The sequence below is a fragment of the Camelus dromedarius genome, chromosome 4 (assembly GCF_036321535.1).
Source record: "Camelus dromedarius isolate mCamDro1 chromosome 4, mCamDro1.pat, whole genome shotgun sequence".
Classification (NCBI taxonomy): domain Eukaryota; kingdom Metazoa; phylum Chordata; class Mammalia; order Artiodactyla; family Camelidae; genus Camelus; species Camelus dromedarius.
Window position 1 is genome coordinate 88367478 of NC_087439.1, and position 18687 is coordinate 88386164.

The 18687-nt window shown below is 38.5% G+C and overlaps 1 protein-coding gene across 13 annotated transcripts in view; it reads left to right on the forward strand.

Annotated features, from left to right (window-relative positions):
• The first annotated feature begins 3661 nt into the window (after window positions 1-3661).
• The window catches only part of AGFG1 (ArfGAP with FG repeats 1), a 70322-nt gene continuing 55296 nt past the window's right edge, over window positions 3662-18687 (forward strand). For 5 of the 13 annotated variants that reach the window (XM_064485224.1, XM_064485226.1, XM_064485230.1 and 2 more), the window contains exon 1: window positions 3846-4079. In XM_064485224.1, coding sequence (XP_064341294.1) covers window positions 3913-4079 — 167 coding nt within the window. In that variant the 5' untranslated portion in view covers window positions 3846-3912. Of the gene's footprint in view, window positions 4080-4481; window positions 4975-5373; window positions 5549-7450; window positions 8204-18687 lie in introns of those variants that run through there. The other 8 variants (XM_064485228.1, XM_064485231.1, XM_064485233.1 and 5 more) reach the window with 6 other exon arrangements.

Consider the following 18687-nt stretch of genomic DNA (forward strand, 5'->3'; position numbering starts at 1 on the left):
GAGAACTGAGAAGGAAGTGGGGCTGCAGCAGAGAGATGGAGACGTAGGGTGGTGTCGGAGGCGTGTGGGGCATAGTGGAGCTGGGGCAGGGCTGGAGACCTAGCATGGGCAGCAGGATGGGGGCTGCTTATGCAGGGCTGAAACCAAGCAGGACCCCGTGGGGCCCTCCCAGGCACAAAAGCCTTTCCACGTCCCCCATTTCTTGTGTGTGGGAAAAAGGTGTCAGCCTCCTAGACCTTCTGAGTTCCAAAGGGCAGATTCAAACAGTTACTACTTAGAGGAGTGAAGGAATGCAGAAACAAAAGACAGGCAGTCAAGAAACCATATGGCAATGATGGGGCAGGGGCCTGGTTCCTCTTCAAGGGATGTACATAACAACCTGATACAGATCTCTGAGATTTTCTTCAGAAACTAAGGCCCCCACCCAGGTGGAGGATGGTAGCTTCAGGCTGAGCACAAGCACATGGACCCCAGACTGGCTGAATCAGAAGGCTGATGATTGAGATTCCTGGAACATCACCCTGTCACCTCCCCACTAACCAATCAGAGGAAAGTCACACACCCTGCAGACCTCCCCCCAAATTTTGCTTATAAAAGCTTTTCCCCCGAAACTGTCAAGTTCCATCTTTTGAGCACAAGCCAACTGTTCTCCCTCCTTGCTTGGCCCTTGGAATAAACTTCCTCTGCTCCAAACTCCGACGTTTCAGTTCATTTGGCCTCGCCATGCGTTGGGCACATGAAGTGGGGTTTGGCCACAGGGCTTCTGGGTCCCCTCGGTTCTCTTTCATCCTGGCAGCAACGTGGAGTCACTGAAAGGTGGGGAGAGGAGACTGAGGATGCCTGAAGCATATTCTCATTTGGAAAGACCACTCTGACCGCAGAGCTAACACTTCTGAAGGTAAATTCTGCTTGGGAAATCTAATAAGTAGAATCAGTATTTGGTTATTGGAAGCAAAGCTGGTGCCTTGCAGTGGGATCTGGGTTTGAATTCCAGCTTGCTGCTTCGTTTCTGGCATGGTCTTGGGCAAACCAGCATTTTGGGGCCTCAGCTTCCTCACGTATAAAACGGGGATAATAATACCTCCTTCTGCATTGTTGTGAGCGTTAAGGAAATTAAGCACATGGTCTTGTTTGACACACCACGCTCTCCCTGGGATTTTAAAAAGTAGAAACCCACTTTGATATTCTATGGAGAATTAAAAAAGGCAGAATTTAGCAGGTCCATAGGGACTTTCAGCTTCACTTGAAGAAAACATTTTGGACTTTACCTGAACTCCCCTTCTCCAGAACGATCATCTGGAAATACCTTCTCCTGACTCTTTAAACAACAACACAATAATACGACAACCACTTATTAAATTGTTTGTACCAGGTGCTGCAGTCATGCCTCCTGATTTGGCATCCATCAGATGATGGACCGCGGAGATAAACAACCAGAAAACATACCTATGACAAGTGAGCTTTACAAATATAAAAACAAATAAGTAAGCCATTGGGTTAAGTGCATTTGTTGGTGATGTTGGGTGCCTTATATTTTGTCAGAGCGGGGCTAGTAAGTAAGCTTTCTCTTTTGCTTAGTCCAGGACTGGACATTTCAATACTCTCCCCTCCTAAACAGCCAGGGACCCCTCTGCAATGGCACTCCAGGTGACTGTAAGTCAAGGGTCTTGTCAGAAAGACTCAGGAGTCAAATTTAAGAGGCTCCCACTAGCCAATGATGAGACAATGTGCATGCTATGGGAATGAAATATATCAAATATATTTCAAAATTCTTGAGTTTTGTAATGACACTGAAAAAATGTTGATCATCATCGCCAGATGATAGGAGTCCAATATATTATTTTGAAAATTGGTGAATTAAAAAAAAAAGAATCAAATATTTACCCTACCTTTCTGACATGAACTGTGCCAAACGGCAGCTGAGGGGAAGTTTCTTCTTTATAGGAAAACTTTTCTTTCAGCTGATAAGCGAAGACGGAAAAACAAAGGTGTGAAGATACCGTTTTGTAATCCATAATGAATGAATGAATCTGGACATTAATCATCAATGGCTGTCAATGTCATAAAAAGACAGAACCCCTCCCCGCGGCCCCACCCTATTATGTGCCTTCTGATAGAATACAAAGTAAACAAAATATGCCCCCCCCTCCTCAGAAAAACTGAACTGGATACAAGTGAACTAGATCCAACAACACATTCTTAGGAAACAGAGTGGCTAGAGAACGTTAAATGATGTTAAATGACCAAGGGTCCAGTTCCTAAAAGAAATGAATTGCAAGGAAAAAATGAGATGGAGGGGCAACTGTAAACCAAAAGGGATTTTATGAGGCATATTACCCAACTACAAGATGTGGATTCAAACAAACTGTAAAAAATCTTTTTTGGCCATTGGGGAGATCATTGGAAACTTGACCACTGATGGGATACTTGATGATTTTAAGAAATTATTATTAATTTTTTAGGTGTCCTAATGGTATTGTGGTTAAGTTAAAAAAAATCCATTGGACAATCCCAAATCTGTCTATCTTTCTTTTAATATTAAAAACATGAATTATTATTAATAGTATGATATTACTATGAAGTCTTATTTGGTCAGTTCATCCAGTCACTTTCAAGGGAGACCCGGAGGCCGGCTCTGGCAGTGAGGAAACCTGGATTCTCATCTCACTTTCCCCCTTCACCGGCTGAGTGACTGTGGAACTTCAGCTCTCTGGGTCTCCCTGTACTGCTCTGGGAAATGAGGGGCAGGGAGGGTTTTTTCTTTTAACGTCCTGCTGGCTGTGGATTCTTGGAGTGATTAAGGGATTTGAGTCCTGCAGTCTGACTGTCTGAGCCAACCCTTGTGTATCCTAGAGTAAATTTACTTAATCCCCCAGAGTTTCAGCTTCCAGATTTGTGAAATGGAAAGAATAACAATGCTTACCTCAAAGGGATTTCGTGAAGATTAAATGAGATACATCCATTCCATAAATACTGAGCACCTAGCCTCCAGCTCTGGGAGGGGCAGAGGGTAGAGTACTGAAGTAAACACTGGGACCTAGGCTGTTTGGAGACTAAAGGGAGATCCCAGAAAAAACACAGTAAACACTAAATACGGAGCAGGATTTCAAAAATCCAGAACTATGAAGAACGCAGGACACAGCCATTTCATGGAGAGTGACCGTCCAGGGACATGGGCTGATTGGGTTGAGGGTTAGGTGCCTGCCATGCACGGATGCACGGCTGACGGGCCTTCCACTCGGAGCAGTAGTTCTCAGCCTAGTTGATTTGACCTCCCTCTACCATCTCTCCATATTTAGCATCGTCTGAGGATTTTTGGTTGGGGGTAGGGTGGGGAGGTCGTTCTGGCATCTTGTGGTTAAAGGCCCGGGATGCTGTTCAGTATCCGACAATGCATAGGATAGCCCCCACTCCCCAAAATTATCTACTCCAAAATGTCGGTAGGGGTACGGTTGAGAAACCCTGCTGTAGAGGGAACAGGAAGGGCAAGGGTACTGAGTCCCAAGTAATGTGCTTGGCACTGTCAGCGTCGCAGCAGTAACTCCTCCTGGCCAGCAGGGGGCGCCATCCGATGCTTGGCCTCCGGCCGCCCGGGGCGGGCCTCCTCTTGCCGTCCCCCTTCCTCGTCTTTTCCCCTCAGGAGAAGTCGGGAAGGTGGCGGCGGTGGCGGCGGTTGTCCCGGCCGGGCCGGTTGGTGTGGCCCGTCAGCCCGCGCTCCGCAGCGCTCGCGCCGCTTCGCCCCGCGCCGCGCCCAGCGCAGTCGAGTCGAGCCGCGGCGGCCGGTACCGCGCGGGCGGCGCGCGCTGACGGAGGGCGGCGGCCGCGGCCAGGGCGGCCGGTGGGACCGCGGGTCCCCGGCGCAGCGCCGCCCGGCTCCCGGCCCTGCCGGCCTCCTCCCTCGGCGCCGTGGCCATGGCGGCTAGCGCGAAGCGGAAGCAGGAGGAGAAGCACCTGAAGATGCTGCGGGACATGACCGGCCTCCCGCACAACCGAAAGTGCTTTGACTGCGACCAGCGCGGCCCCACCTACGTGAACATGACGGTCGGCTCCTTCGTGTGTACCTCCTGCTCCGGCAGCCTGTGAGTGCGGGGCCGCCGGGAGGGCGGGGGGCCCTTCCCCGGGCGTGGGGCGCGGGCGGCGGGCGGCGGGGCGGCGGCCCTGCGGGGGTCAGGCCGGGGCGGCGGTTGGGGCGCGGGCTCGCGGAGGCGGGGGCGGCCGGGGCCGGGGCCGGGGCCGGGGGGCGGGATGCGTTGGGCCCGGGCCGCCGGGCCGGGGATGCGCTTTCTTTTTCTCCGGGCCAGGGTCCAGGCCCGGCAGCCTTTGTGGGTGGGGCGTGGGGGTGGAGTGGGGTCAGGCGGGGGCGCCCCGGGTCAGTCTCTAAGGTCCCCGCGGAGCCCTCGCCGCCTCCCTCGGGCCTCGGGCCTCGGCTCTCCCTGGCGCTGACTTGGCGGGGCTGCAGGGGAGAGACGGGAGGATGCTGGGGAGGGCTGTGCGGGTCCTTTGTGTGCCCCGCCTCTCGGCGCAGGGGCGCGGCGGTCCCGAGCGAGGCACCTGCCGGGCGCCGGTAGTGGGGGTCGGGGGAGAAGTTGGGGTGAGAGAGCAGGGACGCTTAGCCTGGGTTTTTTCCTTCGGGTCGCGAGTGAGAACGCCGGCGCTTAGAAATAGTAGAGGGTTAAAATGTTTTGATGGCAGAGATGTGAATCCCAAGGGAAAAGTTAGGCTTAATTGCAGGAGAGGGAGGCAGAGAAAGCAGAGGTTAGGTTGTGGGGGCTTTAGCTTTGTGGTCTAAAGAGAGTCTTGAGGAGTTTGGGGAAAGTTTTAATGGAAATAAGTGGGAGCTGTGTCATTGTTAATATGGTGGGGATATCTGTGAGATTTCTCCATCAATGTCCAAGTGTCCTGGCCGTGTACAGGAATGGGGAGAGATGAAAAGACAACATTATTTTAAGACTACCGTCTTGAAGTACTGGAACGGTTTGTATTTGTTCTTCTTTGCTTCATTAAGCTTTATTTTGATAATACTTTTTTTTTTTTTTTTGCTGTGATTGAAGTTTTTTTTTTTTGGAGAGTTTACAGATGATTTTCGAACCTTATATGTTGTTTTTATGTACTAATTATCTTGTAATCAAAGTAAGTTATTGACGAAGTGGTAGTTGCTAAATTAATAAAATTCAGGCTTCTAAATTAAAATCTTTGTTGTGCCAAACATCTACTTAACTTCTTTCATTTGTACCATTTCTTCAAATAATGGTACCCTCCCCCCAAAAAAAACTTTATAAGGTTAATACTGAGACAAAGTATATAATATATAAAATTCATACTTGGAAAATGCGAGGCATGCCCAGTAGTACGATTTGCTTTCTTTTTTCTTAAGTTGGGCAAGTTATTAGTTTTAAACCCTGTTATTTTTTTCTCAGTGAACATTTATTGGGTACCTACTAGGTTCTTTGTGAAGCCTTGGGATGAATACAGCAAAATCATTCTCTTGGTGCTTACATTCTAGTGGGGGAGATGGTGACACAATGAATAAATGAGAAAAATGTCACGGGTAAGTATGCACTAAAATAGTATGATAGGAGAGACCTTGTCTAAGAGGTTACTTATAGATTGTAGAGTCATGAAAGCACTCAGAGAAGCTGATAATCACTGATGTTACTGAATTACAGCAGAATTACAGAGCGAGGTGGTATCTAGGAGATAGTCCGGTTCATGCTCTTCATTTACAAATAAAGGTGTTGTTGGGCAACTTTATTTCTAAAATGAAGCCAGTAGTCCAATTTGTTTAAAGTACACTTGACTTTTATTATGAGAGTAATAAGTATGCCCTGTTTTTACTAAACACAAGGTCCTTTGATACATTTAAAGTATTTGCTTTGAAAAAATATATATATCCATTGATCTGGGATTTCTGACATTTCTTTGTAGCCCTTTATAATGATAAATTTAGTTTTTTACAGCAAATATGTAATATCAAGAAATATTTACAAATTGCTTCCTAGATTCTACATTTCAGAAACATATGCAAAAGGATATCTCAGTATAATGACAATTGTTCATTTTAATGGAATTTCATCTCTAATAGATGGGACTCCGTATCTCTGTTGACTGGTGGGTCAACAAGTATCTTTGCTCACTTGGCCTGTGTCACCATACTGTGGGAGGCGTTAGTTCTATTTGGATCCGGCTATCCTTAAGGAGCTTGATTCTAAGTATGTAAACATAGTCATGATACATTGTAGAATTTCATTTCTTTGAATGAGCTATCCCTGAAATACATAAATAGTTAGGGAAAGCTTCAGAGATTTGATGCCTGAGCAAAGACCTTTAAAGACAAGATCCACATGGCAGGCAGTTTCATGTAGTTGAAAGAACAAGTTTTTAGGAGCAAGATAAACCTGGTTTTGAATCCCGACCCCACTTACTAGCTGAGTAGTATTGAGAATGTTGCTCAGTCTCTTTCAGTTTGAATTTTCTCATGAAAAGATGAGGATAAGGTTTACCTTACACATTTCGGATGTAGATTAGTTAGGTTGGTTTGTTTATTTTAATGGAAGTACTGGGGATTGAACCCATGACCTGGTGCATGCTAAGCACATGCTCTACCACTGAGCTCTCCCATCCCCTCTATTGTTTGTTTTTAAAGAGTTTATCCAGTGGCATTGTGATGTTGCCTAGATTTCCCTCATATGGCTGCCTTGAACCAGTGCCCTCAGTGAACTCATGTTCTGTGATGATATCATTGGAACAATAGGGATCGCCTATCAGAGTTCCCAAATCAGAAATCTGGGATCCTAGTGAAGGAAAGATTGGATGCCAGATCAAATGTCTACTGTAGAAATACTGAAGGGATGATACATCCTGAAGATTTTTTCTTTGAAAAGCAATAATGCAGGAAAATAATTGAAGAATAATACAACTATTGAATTTAAGAATAATTATGCTTTTGTTATTTAGATGACATGATATAATTGAAAGAATATGAATTTTGAAGTCAGATTTTGACACCACTAGCTTTGTGACTTTGGGCAAAGTATTAAACAGGGCTGCTGTCTGTAGGTTGACTTGGATCCATTCTCTCAACCTCACTTTATTTGTGATAAGATGACAATAAATAGCTTAAGGTTGTTCTGAGGATTAAGTGGTACAATTCATTGAATATTGAACATGTATTATTTTGAGGATGGGGCTAAGCAGTGTATACACAAATATGAAATAAGGCATGCGAGCTGCCACTCAGAAACCTTAATGTGCCAGGAAAATGCTGATACACAGTAAATGGTATCTACTATCAAGAATTTTAGATTTTAGGATAGTCATATCTACTGTTAAGAATTTTAGGATGGTCACATGCCTTTTACCATTTATTTAGTAGTATCATTGTTTAAATAAATTGAACAAGCATCTTGTTTATATTACTAGACTCCACTAATCTTTTCTTTTTTTTTTTCAGATGACTGTACTCCATGCTTGTATGATGTTCATTCTGAATATGTAACTGAATTCATATTGTGAAACTTTAAAATAGACCTTAGATTTAGATGCAGTTAAACTGTCACTGAGGTAGAATGAGGGTGTTCTAACATTGACTTATCACTCTTTTTCTGTCTACAGAAGTACTTAGAATTATGAATGGCACTCCATTACAGCCAACAATAAAATACTGCCTTCATGTAAAAGAACTTTTAGTTAATTTAAGTACTAGGTTTAGGCCAAATTATTTGTTTTGTGGAGATTGTTAACATTAGTGTAATTCGTAAATAATAAGATAATTGTCTTATCCTTAAAGAATGATTCATAAACTTTTCAGAGAGAATTTAAATAACATTTGAGAAACACATTTTCCTCCTTAATACCAGCTATTTTATGTGGACAGTGAGTGCATTCAAACTTGGAATTTCACAGGTGGATAAAAGTAACCAGATAGTAACTTACACTCTATTAGTTTTGTGTGCATTTTGACTCTTATAGTGAGTCTTTATTATAAGAATTTAAACTTAAAAATTAAAGTTGGAGAGATGGAAAGAGGCATTTAATTTGTTTTTATGCCATTACGAATGTTAGAGTGGATTGCAATATTCAGTACCACATGAGGTCACAGTGGGCAGTGATTTATATTCTTAATTCCTTTTTTTTTTTTTTAGTACTCATAACGTGACTATATTCAGTGAGAGATTTTGACAGCATAGTACAATTTCAATTTAGTGTAAGTGGGAAAACTTTTTGATACTGTTTGAATTGTGCAGGATAGAGGTTTTTTTTTTTTTTTTTTTTTTTAAAACAGTTACTCATTTAAGTCCAGGCACTAGTACATGTGTTGGGGATACAATAAAATATTTATTGAAATGAAAAATAAAGTAATAATTACTGGTTACAGTTACTGAATGTTTGCTATGTGTCAGACATTATTCTAGTAAGAAACATATGAGAAAAGGGGAGGGTGTAGTTCAGTAGTAGAGTGTGTGCTTAGCATGCACAAAGTCCTGGATTCAATCCCCAGTACCTCCATTAAAATAAATAAGCCAACAAACAAAGAAATAAACCAACCTAACCCCCCCCCCCCAAATTAAGATACTAAAAAAAAAATCCTATTAGGAATGTACTGTTACCTACCAAAACTTTAAATTATAAAATTAGCTTATATTCTTATTTACAATATTTATTGTAAATTGTTGTGAATTCTGTACTTGAGGGATTTAAATGGTAGATTTTACTTCATTGGGTTTTCAAATGCAGGACAGGTAGTTTGTGGGTGTATCATGCATTTTTGTTTTATGGTTATGTCATGCTTTTTTAAAATTGTAGCTTTGATTAGCTTCAAATGTATGTTATTTACTTTGAATTTTATTCAGAAGCTACTGTTATGTATTGTGAGTGGAATGAGATATGGTGCTGACCAGTTCTGTTACTGATTTTTTTTAATTTGGCACATCTGTACTGCCATGAATTATTTTGCTATTTTTTGTGTTGAACTGTAATTAAAACCCCTTATCCTATGCATTCAGGGTTGATAGTGGTTAGATTTATCAAAAAAGGCAACGAAGGCAAGCAGTCATAAGAAAGATAACATACACACACACATCAAACTTAGATTTTTAGATTTTAACATATAATTGTCAATTTTGCAGAGCTCTTATGTAACACTTAGGGCATTTCTTTGAATATGGTTCTGCTGATTAGATGCTTTGTCCCCGCAATATAACTTAGATTTACTTTGTGTTACATAAGATTTTTAGAATGTTAAGTTACTTTTAAAGCCATTTTCTGAGTGTAGAATTGTTCTTGATCTTTTTTTTTCAGTGTAGATCTTTTATAGTTTTTGTTAATATCAGTTAAATATCAGTTTTTCATAGTGACTCAGTTTTTAAAAGACTTCACTTAGTTTTCATGGAAACAATTCTCACTCATGTGTCATTGTTTTACATAATATTTAATTAATTTATGTGTTTACCAAATACTATACGAACTGTATTACCAAGTATTATACCAGACTGCCCTTGATAGGCATAAAACTCAGTCGGAAGGAACAGGAGAGAGGGCCTTCTAGCATGAATGTTTATTGTGCAGTAGGTGTTTGCTGGAGGTTTTTCAGCAGGAAGGACAAACATGGATTCATCCAGCAAACTGATTAAGAGAGACTCTTCTGAGGTACTTGTGAACACCTTCTGTCCTTGGAAGACTTTGACAAATGGGTTGGTGACATCGTTTGATCTTAACTTGTTACCAAGGCATTTCCTCTCAAGTTCATCTCTTTTCTTCTCTCATTTGTCTATGATTGTGGCTCAGTGTGATTGTAAACACTGACCTTTAGTCAGTTTTAAAGTAGTGGTTGTACAACTTATCTGGATTAAATTTGTGTTAAAAGTTTAAATATTATTAGCATGTTGGATTAGAAGTAAAAAGAATTGAAACATTCTTTTAAGGAACCTGCCGACCTCTGGACCTCAATTTAAAACTTATTGCCTCTTTAGACCTCTGTGTCTATTTCAGTACACTGGAAGACAAGCAAAACCCCAGGCTGATCATTTTTAGTCTTTTCTGTGCAACGTGCATAATGCTCACATTTTTTTTTAATGTAATCCGTACCTTTATTTATTGATGACGTTTGGTGGATTAATGATGGCCATGGTTGCCTTGTTTGTAACTCTCAATAATGCTCACAGTCTTGAGAAGCTTCTGTGCAGATAATCGGGACGAGGTGCCGTTACCCTTCCCATGTTTTCTCCCACTCAGTAATGCATTTCCCAGTCCCTGTAGTCAGATCATGATTGTCCAGGAATATACATTTTGGATTCCTCTAGTGTGTATAAAAAATTCATAATCTCAGGTACTTTGTTAATAGCAGGTTCCTGGTGACAACCTTAACAGCCTCACACATGAGAGCTGTTGCCATAGAGACACCTGGTTGGACAGTGATTAGAATCGAATTCTTTAACTTAGAATAGGGATGGGAACCTTATTTGATTTGTTTGAAATACGATGAATGAGTTTTTGTTTGTTTTTTAAGTTAGAACGTTGTATTTTTCCAAAGACTCTTGAGTAAGACAGTCTCTTTTTGATTGGTACCATAGCTGTTTTTTAGAGGGAGGGAAGTCATAATAATTACACTTTGCTTGTATTCTAGTTGCTTATTTTATGAGTGAATTAACAAACTAGATCATTGTGTAAGGAATTTGATTAGGATGATGAGGAGAGTTGAAATTCTGTGTAACAGGAATATTTGCAGGGACCAGAGTATTGTTAGCTTAAAAAAGAAAAGACTATGGGGTGGGGATGGGGAGCGGTACATATGGTCACTATCTTTGGGTAGTTTAAGGCCTTTATGTGGAAGAGGTAATAGGTTTGTTCTGCAGGGGGAGATATAAGACCAGATGTGGAAGTTATAGAGAAACATAGATGTTTAGAAAAGGAAGAGGACTTTTCCTTGTGTCAGATTCTAAAAATTCTTGTTCTTCCCCCATTTTTTTGGTTAATTTTGCAAGATCTTTGATGGGGGAAGTACGAAAATCAGCAGAACTAATAATGTGGGAAGATGTGAAAACTTCCTCTTTTTTTCTTCAAATTTTTCTTTATGAATCTTGGCTCTAACTTGGAACAGTTGTTTTCAATTAGGTACTTCTATAAAAAACATTACTAGTGTCAGTAAAGTCTAGATATTTTTGAAATTTAAAAAATTTCTCATGTTTTAAGAAAACAGCCTCCCCCCCATATATATGTCAGTTAAATTTGATTTTGAAAAGAAAGAACTTTATTTTTTATTTTTTATGTTTACTTTTTAATTCAGTTTTTTAGTTTTAATCAGAAGAATACATGCACATAAAGCAAGTGCCTTTAAAAATCAAAGGCTTACAATGATCAACAACATTCACCTGTTTTCTTCCTCCATTTCTGATAACCATAGACAGTGACTTTGAACTCTTGTCTGTTCCCTTCTATATTTACCTTAGTATTTCTAACATGCTTACAGCTATTTATTTATTTATTTATTTATTTATTTATTTATTTATTTATTTATTTATTTATTTATTTATTTATTTATTTAATTTTGGCTTTTATCTGTTGACTTCTGTACTGTACAAGGGGAAAGATAAGGCTTTGGCCCTCTTAACATTCTTCTCACCCTCTCCAGCTATACTCTGCATCTGTTCCTTCAATATACTATCACAATTTTTGATTAAATACTTAGTTTTTATTGCATTATGTGCATACTGTTCTCAGCTAAGTTATGTAGTATATTACTGATATGTTTTCTTTCTTGTACAACCCTTTCCCCCTGAAGTTTATAATTGTGTAGTTTTCTTCATTTGCTCTGTTTTCCATGCACATATCATTAATGTATCCTCAGGTAAGTTATCCCTGGCTGAGGTAGAAAACTTTTTCAGTATGATCAGATGTGTCAGGTGTTTGGTTTTCCTGTGTCCTGGGTACTTCTGTCATCCTCTGGTCTGGAAGTGCTGCTCTCTGGGCCTGCTCTGCAGCTGTCATCCTGAGACTTTTCTTCTGCCTTCTTTCTGGAAATTCCCTTTATGCCTAACCTGTGTTGAACCCTCTCTTTCCAGGACCCCCACATTTCCATTAGCCTCCTGATTAAAGGTTAATGGGAGATCATTTTTGAGAGCTGGATGGCTGAAAATGTCTTATTCTGCCTTCATTTTTAAATTACCAGTTTGTCTGCATTCACAAAGGTGAAAATATTTTACCCTTGGAATTTTTATGGCATCGCTTCATTGTCTTTAAACCTTCAGTATTGCTATTGAGAAATTTGATGCCGTTCTTATTACTCATCTTTTGTGCCCCATTTTCCACTCCTTCTTTGGGAGTATATGTGATCTTTTTGTCCCTGCTATTCTGAAACTTACATTGAATTATTTTGGTTTAAGTCTTTTTGTTCAATGACTTAGACATTTTTTTGTACTTGTTCGCTTGGAAACTCACACATTTTTTTTAGTTCAGAGATGTTTTCTCCAACTTCTTGTGTTTTATTAAAAAGCCTGGCTGCCATTTTTCTAGGAACCAAGATGAGGGAGGCAACTGGGGGCATAGAATCTGTCATTCAGTGCGCAGGGTCTCAGATAAGCCCCCGTTTTCAGCGTAGCGCCCAGCAGCAGTCCGCAGCTGTGCTTGAGTCCAGAGTCTACTTGGTATAGTCTCTTCAGATTAAGTTTTCCCTCAGACTTCTGCCTGGTGCTTGGTGGGAGGAGTCTTTTGGATGTTGGGGAGCTGGGAATCTACTTTTGACCCTATGTAAATCCCCCCAGCCTGTGGCTTGATTCCTTTTGTGAATCTTTCAGGGGCTCTGTGGTGGGAGTTACCTTTTAGTTGGCTTCTCCCACCTCTGCAAGGGCTTATGCTTTGGCTTTCTCTTCTTTGCAAATTCAGTTACTGCTGCTGTATTTTCTAGGTTTTGTTATGAGAGAACTGTAGTGTGCCTTTGGGTTGCTCCCTTGTTCTCTGTCACTCTTTGTGGGTTACTGCTGTTTTATTTCTTTACTATCAGCTCAGTGGAGTTTAGCGAGGTAGTGGAGACATTTTTGGCTTTTATCTGGAATACCTTAATTAGGTTTAAATTGTTACTTGGGTATTATTTTTTTAGGTGCTTGCCCTAAATGTTACAAGGACCTTACAGTGTAGTATTTCTGACTTTCAAAAATAAAACCCCAGAATAACAATTATGGCTTGCACATAGATTATGTGTGTGTATTTTCAGTGTTTTAACTTTGGGGTCTGGAAGATTAATATTTTGGACTATCTAACACATGCAGTATCTTGTCATCAAAAGTCTGTAGATTTTTGATAACCTGTTAAAGGCATCTTCTATCTGTTGTAGATTTTAAATGTATTATTTTTATAATGTGAAACATTGTATGTAATATTTTTACTAAGTAACTAGGATTGGGATAGATCTAAATGTCAAATTAGCTTTATTACTTTATGCCAACATTAACAATCACATAAATTTCCACAGCTTAATAAAAAATTTAACTGGCTTTTCCCCCGGCAGGAGAAAAACAGTTAATAAAACTAGCTAAATAAATAAGCTTTCTTATTCATCCAGCATGCATTGTTATTTGAGTTGAACAAATGGCTATTTGCAAGAGTGTTTGAGACATAGTTAAGAGTAGCATACTGGTGTACATATGGAATGAGTCACACCATCTGGTTGCAGTCGTACCTGGGTGGTGGTCGTTAAAACTAAAACTCGTGGGGATCTGCATATGACTTAATTATACTGCAAAAACATATTGGGCTCCACCAGTAGGTGACTTTGGAATTTCTTGAAACCAATTAACTGGGAAACATGCTTTCAAAATATCAATACTGCTGTTATTAAATGAGTCATTAATTTATTTTTTTCACAAAACTGGAGACTTAGAATGTGTGTTTTAGGATACAGAATGGGTGGTACTTCAGTATTGGCACTGTAAAAATGATGTGGTTTACTTGCCTGACACTTTCATCCAATAGTTATGACTAATGTCATTACAGTAGAGTGTTTTATAAACACTGAATTCACATGACAGCTAGACTAGGCTTAGCAAAAAAAGAGGAAGTGGCACCAACTTCCAGGAATACACCTTACAAATAACTAGATAAATAATTCAATTTTGATTGAGGGTTTCATTCAAGTGATCAAACTTGGTAGATGGAGAATATGATCTGCTAATGAGAAAAATTTATTGTAATTTGTGTAAAAAATGTGGTTACTGTAGATAGTAACATTGAATCTTAAGTTGACATACGTTAACACTGACTTTTGTTGCACAGTTCTGAGTCTTAACACCTGTATAGATTCATGTAACTACCACCACAGTCAGAACGTGGAACAGAACTGTTCAGTCACTCCTCAAGACTCTTCTTAACCCTTGTCTTTTCTTAACCCCTGGCCACTACTGGTCTGTTTTCTAACAATATAGTTTTTCTTTCTGGAAGTTTCATGTAAATGGAATCATACAGTATATATAGCCTTTTTAGACTGCCTTCTTTACTTAGCATAGTACCTTTAAGATTAATTCAGGTTAGTTGTTATATATTCTAGTAGTTCATTTCTCCTTATTGCTGAGTAATATTTCATTGTGTGTTTACTCATTTTTCATTTGAGGGACATTTGGGCTATCTGTAGTTTTTGATGTACATAATAAAACAACTCAGTTGTTTCATACAGCTATTTATATACAGATTTCTGGGTGAACACGTTTTTGTTTCACCTGGGTAAATATTAGGGGTAGAATTATTAGGTCATATGGTAAGTTTAATTTTATTTTAAAAATGAAAGTGTTATTGTTTGATTTGATGTCCCCTTTATACTGGTTTGGAAGATATAAATTCCGTGTTATTTTATGATCAGCATTGAAATTTTTTTTCTCCATAATAACATTCTATAGTTAATCAGTATTTTAACCTTCCCCTAATAATACAAGTGCTTTAAAAATACAAGGTAGTCTCCCTTATATACTATTGTGGTCAGAATGTTAAATTTACTCCCTCTCTTCCACCATAAATAGGATGTTTTGAAATCAGGTGATTTTTGTTTAGGTTTGCCAACACATTCCCAGTTTCTTTGCTCACTTCTTTGCATCTCAGGGCCTTCTTGTCATTTTTCTTCTTAAAATGTATACAGTATACAGTTATCCCTCGGTACGTGTGGGGGATTGATTCTAGGATGCCCCACAGACGTCCAAATTCAAGGATACTCAAGTGCCTTATGTAAGGTGCATATAATTTACACACTTTGTTCTGTATACTTTAAATCATTTCTAATTATAGTTCCTAGCACACTGTGAATACTAAGTAAATAGTTGTAAATGTAAAGTGAATTCTGTGTAAATAGTTGCCAGGCACATGGAAAAATCAAAATTTGCTTTTTGGAACTTTCTGGAGTTTTTTTCTACAATATTTTGATCTACAGTTAGTTGAATCCCTGGATACCGAGGGCCAACTGTATGTTTCCTTAGTGAAGATCTCCTGGGGGCACACTTCAGTTTCTGTTTATCTGAAAATAACATTTTTATCCTACACTTCAAAGGTATTTTTGCTGGGCTCACAACTGTCATTTTTTTCTTACCACTTAAAGATAATTTTCCACTGTTCTCTTGTTTCTGTTGAGAAGTCCACTTTCAGTCAGATCTTGTTTCCTTTGTCTTTTCTTTCTGATTGCTTTTAAGGTGTTCTCTTTATCTTTGAAGTTTCAACAAAATGTTTCTAAGTATGAATTTTATTTGTCCTGATTTTGATAAGCTGTTCTTCCTGCATCTATAGATGCATGACTTTCATTTGCTCTGAAAAATCTCAGCCAGTTGTCTCTTCAAATATTGCCTCTCCTTCATTATTTCAGTTCTGTCTCTCAAAAGCAAAATTATTTATTAGACCTTGTAATAGCCACCCCTCCCCCCTGTTTTTTTTTTTTTTTTTTTTCTAAAAACCCTTGTCTCTTCTGTCTCCTTATGTGCCTTTGCAGCTTTTTGGATTATTTCCTCTTTCTATCTTCTAATTCACCAGTTCTCTCTTTTTGTGTGTCTAATCTGCTCTTTAACTGATGTGTTGAATTTTTAATTTCCACATTAATAATTTTTCATTTCTAAAAGTTCTGACTTTTAAATTTGCCTGTTTATTCTGATAATCACATATTTTTGTTCCATCTTTTGTTTATTTTAACATTTCCTATATGCTGTGTTTATATTTTGTATTTGATTACTAAAGCCTTAGGGAGAGGTGATATAAATCGATTATTTCTACTGATGTAAGCTTAGTGATTTGTTGTTTTGTGATGATTTTTATTGTTAATCTCATCTTTTATTGAATTTAGTATTTCCAGAGCCTGATAGCAGAAATTAGAAATTAGAAATGCATTTCTTTTGAGTGAATTTTCATTTTCTTTTGCTGGAAGCTAGGGATACTACCAACCTGAAGCTACTTAATTCTCCATCCAGGGTCTTAGGTTTAACAGGGATTTCTCAGGTTTACCTCTCTCATCTTGTCTTAGCTATTGTTGTTAATTGCCATCTGAGCAACATTAAAATTTTTGTATAACATGGGCCACTCTTCCGTTTTCAGCTCAGTTTTTTATTTTTTTGTCTTTTTTTCTTTTACTAAGAGGGGGTCCTTAGAGATTTCCCTTACTTTCTAGAAATGTTAACAATTATGATTTTCTTTTCTTTTTTAATTATTTATGAAGTATCATTTTAGCAGAGGAACCTTTTCAAAATATTTAGTCTGCCGAAAGTACCAGTCTAGGTATTTTATAAATATTAATGTCCTTCTGCCTTATTAACTTATATTTTGCCTACCAATTTGTGTTAAGTGTCTTTGATATTATATAGTTTATTCTTGGTTATTTTTTGTGGACACTTTCCTTAGTCTTTTCTAGTTTAATTTTTAACATATACAATGTAAACTTTAAATTGTGTACTTTGTTATTTATACTTTTATAGAAAGAAGTATTCATTTCTATTTTCTGTTATTCTGGAAATAATAAAGTTATGGGAAAATGTAAAATTTTTGTTGGAATTGGGGTGAATTTTTCATTATCTCGCTGGCATGGGAATGCCACCAGCATTTAGTGGGTAGAGGCTGGGGTGCTGCCCTGTATCCTACAGTGCCCAGGACAGCCCCCTCATGATAAAGAATTTTCTGGCCCAAAATGTCAGTAGTGCCTGATTTTAGAGAAATGAAGTGAATATAAATTGTTGATGCTGGTAGGTATATTTGGGAGGAAAGTTTTCTAGGGTTTTTTTAAAAAAACTGAGAGAAAGCCTTGGAAAGGAAAAAATTCTCTTTCATTTTCTTTCTTTAATTCTTCAAGAGACATTCATATCCAGTGCTAAAAGTCCATATTTTTTGACTACAAATAGTTAATTGAATTGTCCATTTTTTTTTTTTTGCTTTTTTTTCTGTTACAGAATAATGTAAATTCATTGTGGAAAACTTGGAGAGAATAGAAAATTATAAGTAGAAAAAGTCATTCAGTCCCATCATCTATAGGCAAAGACTTAACATTTTGGGATGTTTGATTTCTTTGCAGTTATTTTAATATAGTTTTGAGAAAACTATAATTCTCATCTTTAAAAAATTAAAGCATAAGCATAAGTATGCATAGTTACTCAGTTTTGCTGTCACTTATTTAACCACTTCCCCTTTGATAATGAAATGTTTATTATTTTTCTATCATGGATAATGTTTGATGAACATCTTGTACATAGTTAAGCTTAAGATTCTAAAGAATAGATTCGTAAAAGGCTATTACTTGATCATAAGGCATGAATGAGGTTTTTGATACAGGTTGGTGAATTTTTCCTACTGTCATAATAGTGTATGAGGCTATTCATTTTCACTGCAGACTCATTCTGCATTCTTAAGAGATTGATAGAGATGGCCTTTGATTTTTTTTATTTTAACTAAACTTTTATAAACATGTAGTATCCATGTACAAAGCTTTTGGAGGCTAAAAAAGGAACAATTCTTGCCCTGAAAATACAATTAATCTACCAGAATTAATGGAATATAAAAGAGCAATTAGAGAAAGCAACATGAACAAATGTAAAAGTTTGGAGTTACTCAATTTATGTAAGTAATGTGGCCTTGCAAAATCATCTACCAGTTTTGTAAATTGATTCCTGTTTTGAGTGCACTGAAAGAGCTCATTTAAAGAAACTGTAATAAGTGTTCTTGTTACTTTGGAAAAATATCCTTTCATATTTTGGTTATGAATATGTTCCGGTTGTGTTTGTTTCATAACTGCAAAATTTTGTTCACTTATTTAAGTAATATGAATACATTCTTTATGCAGAAATGGACCTTGTGACATGGATGGGCCTTGAGATGTAAGAGGGAATGAGCTCTACACTGCTGTGCTTTCATGAGATTACATCTGTTGAGTACAACTTGACAGGAGTCCAGGAGTTCCCTCATGTAATGATTTGAGAAGTAAAGGGATACAACTCAATTGTTCCAGAATTTCTTACCCAAAACAAACATCCTTGTAGCAGTGCTTGACACTTCCTGATTAGAAAGTTATTCCTTTGCCTTTTCCATTTTTTAAAAGGATACTCTAAGGGAGGTGGAAGAGTAGAGAGTTGGCTGGAACAAGGAGTTGGTATCAGGGAATAAGGAAAGACAAAGTTGCTAATTGATAGGGAGGGAGCAGAGGAATGAGAGAACGCTAATAAGTTAATTCCTTCTTAAATTGTAAGATAG